This window comes from Populus nigra, chromosome 6, assembly GCF_951802175.1.
Source record: "Populus nigra chromosome 6, ddPopNigr1.1, whole genome shotgun sequence".
NCBI classification, from domain to species: Eukaryota; Viridiplantae; Streptophyta; class Magnoliopsida; order Malpighiales; family Salicaceae; genus Populus; species Populus nigra.
The window spans coordinates 7,916,362-7,929,419 of record NC_084857.1 but is presented as its reverse complement, the minus strand read 5'-3'; the positions used below and the strand labels follow the sequence as shown (position 1 = coordinate 7,929,419).

Sequence of the window (13,058 nt, the reverse complement as noted above, 5' to 3'; positions counted from 1 at the left end):
GCTGAATATTGTACGTAGTTTATTATTTATGATCTAGCTAGCTGGGGCCATCCACATCTTGGCAAATCACTTAGCTTCTGAAATGTGTTAAGGATGTATAAACCTGTAAATTAAAGAGAGAGAGACATATTGTACATATATGGAGGTGTGAAAATTAGTCAACTAAGCCTAGTGTTTAGCAAGGGTTTTTCAAACTCTGTCAACGGAGATATATATATATATATATAAACCACATCGAGAGACAAGGGCTGCACGGTACCCTAATGACCATCAAATTAATAATTAAATTAAATTATGTTTTTCTTCCCTTTTCTTTTTGTTACGGTCTGACTCCTTAAACTTATGCATGTCAACATGAAACATATACTCTTTCTGTCACGTGTCCCACCCGACTTCAGCTTTCTTTACATCCTGAATTATTGCCTGGCTTTTCTTGTAGCCTTCCCACCTAGCTAGGCTTTGAGGCCTGACCTACTGAATGCTCAGGATTTCACCACATGTCATCTTCCTTGTTCACCTATCAAGGCAGAATTATTAATCAAACATGTTTGCAAATGTCAACATGCTCTCCACGAGGAATGATACTTCTCTTAACTGCTCGGAAACTGTTTTGGTATGTATGGAGACAGGTTTAGATGCGTGAGAATATTATTTTTAATGTATTTATTTGTTCTGTATAAAGATATTTTTAGGATATAATTAATTTTTCTAAATCTCTTAGAGAATTAAAATTAAAAAAACATTTTTTATATATTTTTTATGTAGTAAAATATTTATATTAACTTGAAACATTATAATATAACTATATTATTATTAATAAAATTATATAACTGCTAATAAAATAATTATATTTTGAATTAAACTAAATAATTGCTATTTAATTTTATCCCAACAGTAACAAATATCAAGATTAAAAAACATAAACTAAAAAAATAATAATCTCACTAACAAATTAATTTCAATTTTCAACAAAGTTTCAAGTTTTGATATGATAAATATTCATATAAAAACATTATAAAACATACTAGGAGAGCTCATCTATTATAGGCTATATATATACTTAATTTACTATATAATAAAAACTTAGGCTTATAAATACTTAGAATAAGATATTTTTTTTCTCATATTAGCATTTATTTTTATTTACAAAAAATATTCTTTTTTTATATTATCGATATCATAAGATTTTTTTCTTCTTCTTTTAAATATATTTGTGTTACATGAATATTTTTTTTAACTCAAAATAATGCCCGGCGGCGGAGCGCGATTACACAGATACTAAATAATCAACATGAAACCTGGCAAGTGAATCCAATCAGAAGCCGGCCCAGCCCTACTCGTCGATATTTAGTTTTAATGGAGCGAAAGGTCTTTTATAATAAAATTTTATATCTATCAGTCATAAGATTTGTGGATACTATATATTGAAAAACCATCACCATGAGAGCTTAAATGATTATACATGCAGATACTGAAAAATATTAATATCTTAACAAGTTTTTTTTTATTGATTCTATATATGTATGTGCGTGTGTGTGTACACACACACACACACACACACACAGACATATATATATATATATATATATATATATATATATATATATATATATATATATATATATATATATAAAATACAGTGCATGCAGCATGGATTCGTGCTAAGAAGCAGAGACTTTGAATCGTAAGGTATACATCTTCTGAGTGGATGCTCCATTCGATCAACTACTCTTAAACTTCAAATCCAAGTTGCATGCTAGCTGGTTCAATGTATCAGAATTGGGCACAATTATAGTGGTGTTCTTGGGGCTAGCTAGGAAAGATGTCTATATAGAAGCAATACTTTGAATCTCAAACTCAACAGGATTTAAGTGGATGCTTCCCTTTAGGAAGACAGTGACATATATAATTTTTGGCTATTAGATCACTTCCATTTCTTAAGGTGCTGAGTGGAAGCAAGGATAGTACACTCAAGATGCAAAGGTAGAGGGGACATTAATGGTGCCACCATTTTAATGTGTCCCTAATGTATTTCAGGTAGGGCACTTTTATCTGCTCAGTCTTCATCCTACCCATATTCTATCATGTACAGCACAACCTACCCATTTCTGTAATTCCTTACTACGGTTCTTGCATGGTATAAGACTTATCTTGGTATACGAGTGTATGTATACTATAAGTCTTGTTATATGTATGTAAGGAATATATGGATGTAATGTAATATATTTCGATCCATTTGAGGATGGATGTAATGTAATATATTTCGATCCATCTGAGAAAGTTCTGGTGTGGGTTTTCATACATTTTCCCTTTGAATTGTTGTCATCTATATTCAAGTTAGACAAAAGCAACACAGTGACCTGAACTTGTAGGTGATCTCCTAAAAGTTGTGAGAATCTGAATGGCCACTAAAAAAACTTTCACAGAAAGCTAGCTAGCTGCAAACGAAGGCAATTATCAATCCAGGAAGAAACGACAAGTAATCCAAAAAAGGAAGGAAGGAAGAAAAACTATACATGCGTGTAATTGGCTAGTTGGGTTGGGGGAATTTGCATCAGTACTCTCCAAAATCCAAATCTTTTAATGGATCGCATTCTCTCATGCCCTGTCTAAAATGTTTTCCCCGCATGCTTAATTTCCTCGAATGTGACGTGCAAATGCAGCTTGCATGACTGTTAAACCTTGCTGCTTCTCATATTTATTAATGAAATGATCTTCCTGGAAACACCACCTCGACAAAAAAAGGTTCTCTCCTAATGCTTTTCTTGTTACACTTTGCTAGGGATAATTATAAAAGATGCCAAGTCAGCAGCCATGATTTGGATTATGCTGGACCTTTATATATTTGCCAATAGCAATAGGATGATGCATATTTGTATATGCCTGTTATTTGCAGATTTTCATGCAATTTGGACAAGACCAAAGCAGGCCAATTTCCTACCACAACTTTTATGTTTCTAAAGTAGATATGTCGACTAGATACCAATACCGTGATATCATTGGCGGCAAGGCTAGCTTTCCTCGAGACATGGAACCACTTCTTAATTATATGTTTTTAGGCCAATTTTCTACCACAACTTTTTTTTACTTCTTATTTTTCCTTTCTTTTGTTCTTGTTTTTAGCTAGGTCGTCTTTGTTATTGTTTATTTAAATGTAGCTACATGGTAATAATATTTTAGATAATTAGCAAATGAATGTTCGTGAACGAGTGTGTAGATTAAATTTAGGATATATACTTTTGACATATTTGTAAAATAATGAATTCATCGTAATATTTAATTAATTTTCCTTTCTTTGGATGCTCAAGACAGATCAAATACAATAGTGGTTTTCTCAACTATCTTCTATATATCTCGGTCACTTTAAGATAGGAAAAGTACTAATATATAAGTTTATTTTTGAAAAATAAATGACCATAAAGTTCTATGATTTTTGTTCAGACTAATAATCTCACTATCCTTATAAATTATCTTTCAGAAAGCTCATGTTTAATTTCAGAAACCAAATACAATTATGATAATAAAAGTGAAAGAATATAATTCTTCATGTTGAAGGATCTTCGTTTCAAAAAATAAAAATTATTAATAATGATTTCAGTTTTAAAAAGCATATATACCAACGTTTTTCTACATTGTTTGGATATTATAAAGAATATAATAAAATATGAATTTATTTGTAAAAAAGACTTGAAAAGTGAACTTATTGATCTTTAAAAAAAGTATCATAGAGCTTATTGGTATATATGTTTTTCAGAAGTGAACTTTTTTTTTCCTCTTAAGATATGACTCAGATTTAATTGTATTAAATAGGTGATTCCACTTAAAAATATACCAGCTTTCACTTAAAAAAATATATAAAAAGTGATACTGTTTATTTCATTTTAAAAGACAAAGATAAGGATAAGTTTTAAGAAAGAGGAACTACAAAATTAATATAAATAATACAATAGATATATTAGGGAGGGCAAAATAGAATGATTAAAAGTTGAGGTTTGATTTTGAGTTTGCAAATTAGTTCTATACATTTTAAGAATATATTTGGAAGTATGATTGTGGTTGTTTTTAAAATTATTTTTATTTAAAAAACATCAAAATAATATATTTTTTAATTTTTTTAAAATCATTTTTGATATCAGTGCATTAAAATATTCCAATAACACTAAAAAAAATTAATTTAAAATAAATAAAAAAATATTTTTTTAAAATACTTTTAAGATAAAAAAAAATAAACAGGATGAAACCTTGGTTTATGGTATTGTGGGCCTCTCCATTAGTCAGTCCATTTGGAAACAATGAAATATGAAGAGGCAGAAAAGAAATGTATTATTACAGAACACATAGATCGATTATCTGGTAGGGCCTGGACAACCTTTTCCTCCCTAATTTCAAGATTTTTTTTTAAGGCAAACAATTTTTTATTGGAATAAGAGGAGAGATGATCAGCTAGCAGAAGTTGGGTTACATAAATCATTGGCTTAAATTCAAGTGCCTCGCTTTTAATAAACAAAAAAGATGTGCATGGATATAAATTAATTAGGCTGACTCGTGGCAGAAATAGTCATAACAAATGTACCTTTTCCTCTTCTTTTATTTATTTATTTCAAGGATTGTTTCCATGCCGCGTGTAATGATCACTTTTTCTTTTTGACACTTCAATTCTATGTCGTGTAAGATAATACGTGACTTATTTAATCTGAATTTTAAATTAAATTACATAAAAATTTGACATGATATGATTCATTTAATTTGGTTTATTCAAAAATAATTTGATTAATCAGTAAAATAATTTTAAAGATGAAATTAATAAAAAATAATAAAATAAACTGATTTTTTTTCTCAACACAAAAAATATTTTAATGAAATAAAAAAAAAAGATATCATCGAGCAGAAGTTGGGTTACATAAAATTAAATACCAAGTTAGACCGAGGAACCAAGAATCAAGAAAAGGCATTTATAGATCGAAGGCAGGCACCAATCAAGAAACATTTTGTGAGGTTAAATAAAACTTGATCTGAAACCTTATACACGTGAATATATAGAAGATCGATCGAGCACACTCAACATTCGGCAAAGGATCTCATAATCCATTAATAAACCAAGAAGAATTCTCTCAAAATGGGAACGAGATAAGAGTGAAAGGGCACCACGACAATACTGTCATGAGAAGCAACGTGTAAAACCTACCATCATCCTTTTGATGGCTAAGTGGAAAGAAAAGAAACTCTTGCAAATGGGCAATCACAAAAAGCAAACTGGACACTTGTCATAAGCATAAAAGGCAAAGATGGTAGTATATATGCGAATCCAATTTACTGTGGGGTACAGAAAAACTTTGCATTTCTAACATCACCATCTATATAGATATTTCAATCACGATGAGAATCCGAGGCTAGCATATAACTGTATAAATTAGGATTTTCTTTTTCTTTTTTGAACGACAAAGTGTATAAAATAATTAAGATCAAAGTCTACTCTCTTGTGAAAGATCTTGGTAATGTTGGCAACTGTTGTCTGGGTCCATTTATATATACTTCAAGGCACGTTGATTACATCCAAATGCATCCTCCAATAACTGGAAAATAATAAGGCAACTTATATTCGTACGTATTGGTGAAGTTAATTATGATGTGTGTAATGTTTTGTTCTTGTAGTGAACAAGAACATGACGTGAGAGAATACTATAGGCAATCTTGCCCCTTTATTTTCAAGCTTAAATAATAGTTATGGATGCTCATGATTTCATGCCCTTAATTAAGAAACGATAAAATGGAATCTCAATTTAATTTAAGTTCGATGAAAATAATATAATATAATTATTAAATTCTACGGAGGTTTTGGTCAACAGGCCATCGTGTCTGATGTTATATACCATTGTTATAAGAAAAAATGAACTGCCCGGCCCCAACACATTAGTTGCTTGTCTGATAATTAAAATAAAACTCATAATTTAGTTTTGATTGTATTTTCAAAAAAAAAAAATTTAACTCGTATAAATCAATCATCTTTATCCCGCACCTTCTAGCATATTCTTTCCATAAATGGTGTTAAAAGTTATTTAAAAGACCTAAGTCACCAGTCTTAATTAACTCTCCTCGCATCGAATAATGACTTTTCTAACGACATATTACTTGCACATTTTGCCTAAGACGACGTAGAAAATATGATGATCACTGACGAACAGTTTAACATGGATTCCAGCAAAATTAGTGGGAAGAAGATGAAAGGAAGAGAAAAGGATAAAAAAAAGGGCATAGACTTTTTCATGAAGACGACGCCACCTTCAACGAAGGCTTTAATTCAATGACACAATCTGAACCACTATATCTATTGGATTGAATGGGCATTGGACACCTAGAAAGGGCACGAGGAACCCACTTTTCCTTAAGACATCCCTAAGAAAAGAGATACCTCTATACCTTCTAGTCCTCTAACCCCATCAAGAAAAGGAAGAGATGGAAAGAAAGAGCTAGCTAGAGAGAGAGAGCAGAAAGGAAAATTGGGGTACGTTTTGTTGGTTGCTCTTTGCTCTCGCTCTTCTCTGTCGTCTCACAGCTAATTAGTGGATATGCACATCTGATATCGATGATGATTATAACCCACTGCTTTATTTCAACTTTAATGCATTTGCTATCAAAAATAGAAAACTATTTCGTAATTATTCTGTGTACTATATTATTCACCGAGAAAGCATAAAATGGTTGTAAATGTCATGTATTCTGGCTGTCAAATTCCAAAAAAATAAATAAAAATCCAGGTGGCCTTCACTGAAATAATCGGCATCAAAATATCGAGGTCGTCCGGTTCATGACCCACAGTAGATCTGTTTAGGATTTTTTTTTTCTTACGAATTTCTTACATTCCTATAACCAATCGTGCTGGAAGTCCTGTTTTTTTGTTCATAAATAGATCGTGTCTTAAATGATAATTTTCCTATCAATTGTATAGCCTCGTGTCCAAGTTTTGATATTGCTTGCGATGATAATTTTCCTATTTTGGAGTAATTTCATTTGGCATGACCACAAGGTTACAATGATGTTAGCGTATTCCAATCCAAGATCTCAGGTTCAATTCTTGTCAAGGATTTGAACAAAATTTATAATTAATGATGATGTACTTACCTGAAACTTCTTGCCAAAAACATGTGAATTCTCAGAATTAGTAGTTTTGAAGTTTTTTTTTTTTATGGTGGAGCTATTTTCAAGTGACCATGTCCAAACGGAAGTAGGCATTGATGACAGATTGCTGCATATTATTGTCCTGCTGTGAAAAACTGGTGTGAGGATAGCCTGCGTCAATTTTGAATATATTCTGTCAGAGAAAGAAAAATAAAATAAACTGGAGAGAGAGAGAGAGAGAGTACGGGCGATGCAACCTGCCGATTAAAGATATCTAGACAGAGTGTAAGGCTGCAACGGTAAGAACGATTCTAGGGAAATAAAAATAATTTTCACGATTTTGTGAAGAAGAGAAAAAAAATATTAAGTACTAATTTATGTGACTAATTTTAGCACTAAAATTATAAGTAGTTCACATAGTAGACTCCTACAAAATAAATAATGATTTACATAACAAATTTATGATCGTATGGATAACAAGTCATTTATACCCACATGATAAAGCCAACATTTTCTTCGGCATGGGTGATAGGTATAAAAAAAGACAGACTAATTAACAAAGAACAAAAATAATGCCAACATTTTACATATAGAATCACACTAGATTGGTAATTCGTTCTGTCGGGAACAAAATAATTTGTTCTGGAGAAGAAAGAAAAAAAAATCTATTGAAAATATATATATATATATATATATATATATATTATCGTTTAATTTAACAAATATAAATACATCTCATCACTAGAAAAAACTCACTGAAATAATTTTAATGTCATTGTAAAAAGTTGCATGACAATACAAAAAGAGATCACACGCATGGTCAAAGCAATGACCCGAAAAATAAACTAAGTAAAATACTATGAAGTGATCGTCTCATGTTTATATTTAGTTGATCAATGACAAAAATTATTTAAAAAAGCTAAATTGAATAAGGAACGATAATAAAAAAAGATTCTAAAATAACCTGAGTTATTTTTAAAATTAATAAAAAATCTTGTAGGAAACAAATAAAAATAAATAATGAATTTTAATTTTTAATTAAAAAAATATTAAAAAATAAAATTAAAAATACAGTGTGGGGGAGGGGGGGGGGTTTAAAACAAACACAACTTTAAACTTCTCCTACATTTTAGTTTTTTCTTTATGTACAGTATTATAAATATTATGTATAGTGGTAGCCCTCTCTTTTTCTCTCTGGCGGTCGCTTGTATGTATGTATATATACAAATAAGCGTATTCTTTCACTTTCAAGTCTATTAGCCTAGCAGACTTTGCAACGAAACAGATTCTCATATTACGATAATAATTTTTGTTTTTTTCCTAAAGAGAGTTCCAAGCTCGCGTTCTCAAATGCCTATACTATGAGAGTACTTACAATAAAAGCTTTACATTTTTTTATTTTTTTTTCAAAAAAAAAATGTAAAGCTTTTATTGTAAGTACTCTCATAGTATTAATTATGCGTGATGCAAAATCATTTTCTAACTCACAAGATATACCAGATGTGTCCTAGCAAGCTAGACGACTGAGCAATTATCAAAGCAGTATCATAATGGATACAAAACTCTTTGATATTACTAACACTTCTTAGAGAAGAGAAGAGAAAAGGAGAAAGGAGGAAAGAATTCACTCAGTCTCTTGACGCCTATAGATAAGAGGATGGATCAGTCCTTGTATCACCACGTGGCAAACACAAGCTCATGACACATATACCTTAACTAGTAACAGGTGTTGATATATTCATGAATTACAGGTGGAAAAAGGACACCGTAATTCATCAATACATCTCCCATGGACCCCCAATAGCAATAGCAGAATAGTAAGAGCAATAGCAATAGCAGAATAGTTGGTGGTTGAGTGAGTGAGCGAGTCTCCCCCCTGGCAGTAGAAATGGTCGACTAGCTGCATCATGAATCGCACCCAGGTCCACTTCTCGTGCCTTCCTCACTCCCTTTATATAAGACATCACATGATCACCTATTCTTGCATGTGATTCCTCCTCTCTTAGCTCTCTTGTCTAGCAATATATCCACCGGCCCTTTGCTCCCTTCCCATAATTTGATCACCTCTTCTTCTTCGTCTTCTTCTTCTTTGAAATTATGATGCCTCCTGAGCAAGAAAATACTAATATCAGTACCACTGGCAATATTGGACCGTCTAACGTCATGCTCACAAACTGGACCGAGACTGTCACAGTTCATGCTGAACCTTCCGTTTCTTCATCTATTAATAACACAAGCTCATGTTCACAAGATCAAGTATTGCAAGGTCAACAAGAACCGGCCCTATCAAGATTCACGATTTTACGTGCTTCTTTACGTCCTGTAACACTTGAGGTGCTTTTTCTATATATAAATAATATGCTAAACGTTATTTTCCTTTCTTTAAATTCCTAGCTAATTAAATTGGTTTTGCAGTTTGCAGATGTTGCATACAGTGTTACTTTGTCCACGAAAGGAACTTGGTTTACTTCAAGTGAACCAAAATCTACAAGAACAGTACTTAATGGTGCTAGTGGTATCGTTCGACCCGGCGAACTGCTAGCAATGCTTGGTCCATCAGGAAGTGGCAAGACAACACTTTTAACAGCTCTAGCCGGTAGATTACCCGGAAAGGTTTCTGGTACTATAACATACAATGGCCAGGCTTTTTCTAGCTCCATGAAGCGCAGAACAGGTTTTGTCACTCAAGATGATGTGCTGTATCCCCATCTTACAGTTTTAGAGACCTTAACCTATGCTGCTTTATTAAGGCTACCAAAAAAGCTCACTAGAGAAGAGAAAATAGAGCAGGCTGAGTTGATTATAATGGAGCTTGGACTAACTAGGTGTAGAAATAGTGTAGTGGGTGGACCTTTGTTTCGGGGCATATCGGGTGGTGAACGTAAACGGGTCAGTATCGGGCTAGAAATGTTGGTTAACCCGAGTTTGTTATTGCTTGATGAACCCACTTCAGGGCTTGATTCTACCACAGCTCAGCGTATTGTGGCCACTTTAAGGGGACTAGCAAGAGGTGGTAGGACAGTGGTAACTACTATTCATCAACCTTCAAGCAGGTTGTATAGGATGTTTGATAAGGTGGTGGTTTTGTCGGAAGGGTGTCCGATTTATAGCGGGCAGGCCGGTCGGGTCATGGAATATTTTAAATCATTAGGATACAATCCCGGGTTCAATTTCATGAATCCTGCTGATTTTCTGCTTGATCTTGCTAATGGTAAGTTAAAATAATATTCCCCATGTATATATATTGAGTAATTGACACAAACTTATACGTGTACGTATATTCACACACATAAAAATGTACTTGCGTGTTGTTGCTAAATTTTTTTCTTTTATCCTTTTTTTTTCTGGATAAAAATGATTTCTGTAGAGTTTTTAGCAGGCAAAAATAAAGGTGACTGACAATATAAAGTGATCATGTAGAACATGAGAGGTGACAGGGACTGAGGACTAAATTTAGTTATAGATATGGTTGGTTAATGCGAGCTATCTGTGATGGTTTTGTTTTTGATTTCTGGCTATCAAGTCTCAACAGAAGCCATGAAGTTTAAGATTTAGGAGTGTCAACGTCACAACTTGCTGAGCAGCTAACTAGTAAAACTTTCGGTTTTTTTTTCTCTTACAAATGTAGATTAAGAAATGGGTCCTTCTCTATATTTGTGGTTCCTGCCAAAAAATGTATTTTCATCATGCATTTGACAAAGATGGTTGAACCATCACCATATTTGTCTTGCCTCTCTGAAATATTAGTCTTTCCATTTCTGCTAAAAACATTACTCAAATGGTTATTCTTTAAAAGATTAGTATAAAAGAAAAATCATTTTGTAAAAATTTTAGAACAATGGGTTGCTTTGGTTAGGTATCAAGTCAAAAGAAGTCTTCTGAGTCTAATGGTGCTTTCAGATATTCTGTTATTCAATCTTTTCCTTTTCTTTGATGGTGATTTTTTTTTTTTTGATAATTTTAAACTTTTTATTTATTTATTTATTTCCCCCCACTTCTTCTTCATATTTAGGTCTATCATGACGAATAATTGCGTCACTCATTGGGTTTTGTTTTACCTTTGATCATAGGCAAAATGACTTGTACTGATCCAAATTTCAAATAGCATGACTAAAAATGTTTTTATATGATATCCTTTTCTCATTCTACTTTATTTTCTTCTGACCCTGAAGATTTCTTGGATATGCAGGTTTAGTTCCTGATACCAGATCACAAGATGACCAGCTGGAGTTTCATGGAAGATTGGACCACCATGATGATCAAAATTCAACAAAACAGTCTTTGATATCGTCTTATAAGAACAACTTGTATCCTCTGTTGATATCTGAAATTCATCGAAATGCTCAAAACCCGGTTCTTCCTTCATCATCACTGAGAGGTAAGTAAAAACCTTCTTCTCCATGCTAGGTTGATTCAATTATTTGCTGCTTTAAGTGACAATAACGAACAACGCCACTTGTTGTGATCATTGGTTTGTGTTTTATCAGATTCTGAGGTTCAATGGACCACCAGCTGCTGGCAGCAGTTCAAGGTATTGCTGAGAAGGGGCTTGCAAGAAAGGAAGCACGAGTCTTATTCAGGCTTAAGGATTTTCCAAGTTATTTCAGTTTCGATTCTTTCTGGCCTTTTATGGTGGCACTCTGATACTTCACACATCCAAGATCAGGTATTGTTGCCCTGCAGTCTGCATTCTGACTTTCAAGCTCTTTGTAAATTAGCAGCTTCATTGATCTGATTGATAATTATGGTGGCCACTGGATTCGATTGAAATAACCAACTATAGCAGGTTCCTGAGAAAACGTTGAAGTTGTCTTGGGTGCCCTGCTTGAGTGTTTTAAAATCTGGTTTCTAATTGCAATTAGAACCCGTGTTTCTTTCTCTGACCAACTTTCTTATTTATGACAAAATTGCTATAACAGGTGGGACTTCTCTTCTTTTTCTCCATCTTCTGGGGCTTTTTCCCTCTGTTCAATGCCATATTCGCGTTCCCTCAGGAGCGACCGATGCTAATAAAAGAACGTTCCTCGGGCATGTACAGGCTCTCCTCCTATTATTTTGCAAGAATGGCCGGTGACTTACCAATGGAGCTTGTTATGCCAACTATTTTTGTAACTGTCACCTATTGGATGGGTGGTCTCAAGCCTTCCCTAATCACTTTCGTACTGACCCTCTTGATTATCCTTTTCAATGTGCTAGTTTCACAAGGGCTAGGGCTTGCCCTCGGAGCCATTTTAATGGATGTAAAACAGGCCACTACTTTAGCTTCTGTGACAATGCTTGTATTTTTACTTGCTGGTGGATACTACATTCAACACATTCCTCCATTCATAGCTTGGTTGAAGTATATCTCTTTTAGTCACTACTGTTACAAGCTGCTGGTGGGGGTACAGTACTCAGCAACTGAAGTTTATGACTGCGGTTTACAGATGCATTGCAGGGTAATGGATTTTCCTGCTATCAAGTATCTAGGTCTTGATAATATGTGGTGGGATGCAGCTGCTTTGACAATAATGTTGGTGGGATACAGGCTTTTGGCTTATGTGGCTCTAAGAATGGGGCAACCTCACTGACCATATGATAAGTAATTAAAGTGCATTGACTACAATAAAGTATTTGTTTGTAGTATAGGTATTGAGAAAATTGTTCTTCAATTTGATCGTATGATCTTGAATTCTGAAAGAAACTGTGATCAAATATCTTGAAGATTAGCCTGTGTAAGAGCAAATTGGATTCAGATTATCTGTTAGGTTGTAACATGTGCTATCCAATTAAATCAACCTGTGACCAGACAGGACTGATTATGATTTATAAAAAAACTCTTTTCTGTAATTGTGTGTAGTTCAGTCCAAATACGTTGATGAAGACTTTTTTCCTGTTAATTATAACAAGAGAGCAAGCAAATCAATAATATGCATGCCAAAGAGAGAGAAGTTCTGCATTCT

General features: G+C 33.2%; 1 protein-coding gene across 1 annotated transcript; it reads left to right on the top strand.

Annotated features, from left to right (window-relative positions):
* Positions 1 to 8,939: 8,939 nt before the first annotated feature.
* Positions 8,940 to 12,945, top strand: LOC133696457 (ABC transporter G family member 21). The gene is made up of 5 exons (XM_062118649.1): positions 8,940 to 9,450; positions 9,532 to 10,327; positions 11,306 to 11,494; positions 11,604 to 11,782; positions 12,036 to 12,945. The coding sequence occupies exons 1-5, from the start codon at positions 9,214 to 9,216 to the stop codon at positions 12,684 to 12,686; spliced, it is 2,052 nt and encodes a 683-aa protein (XP_061974633.1). The 5' UTR covers positions 8,940 to 9,213; the 3' UTR covers positions 12,687 to 12,945.
* The last annotated feature ends 113 nt before the right edge of the window (positions 12,946 to 13,058 follow it).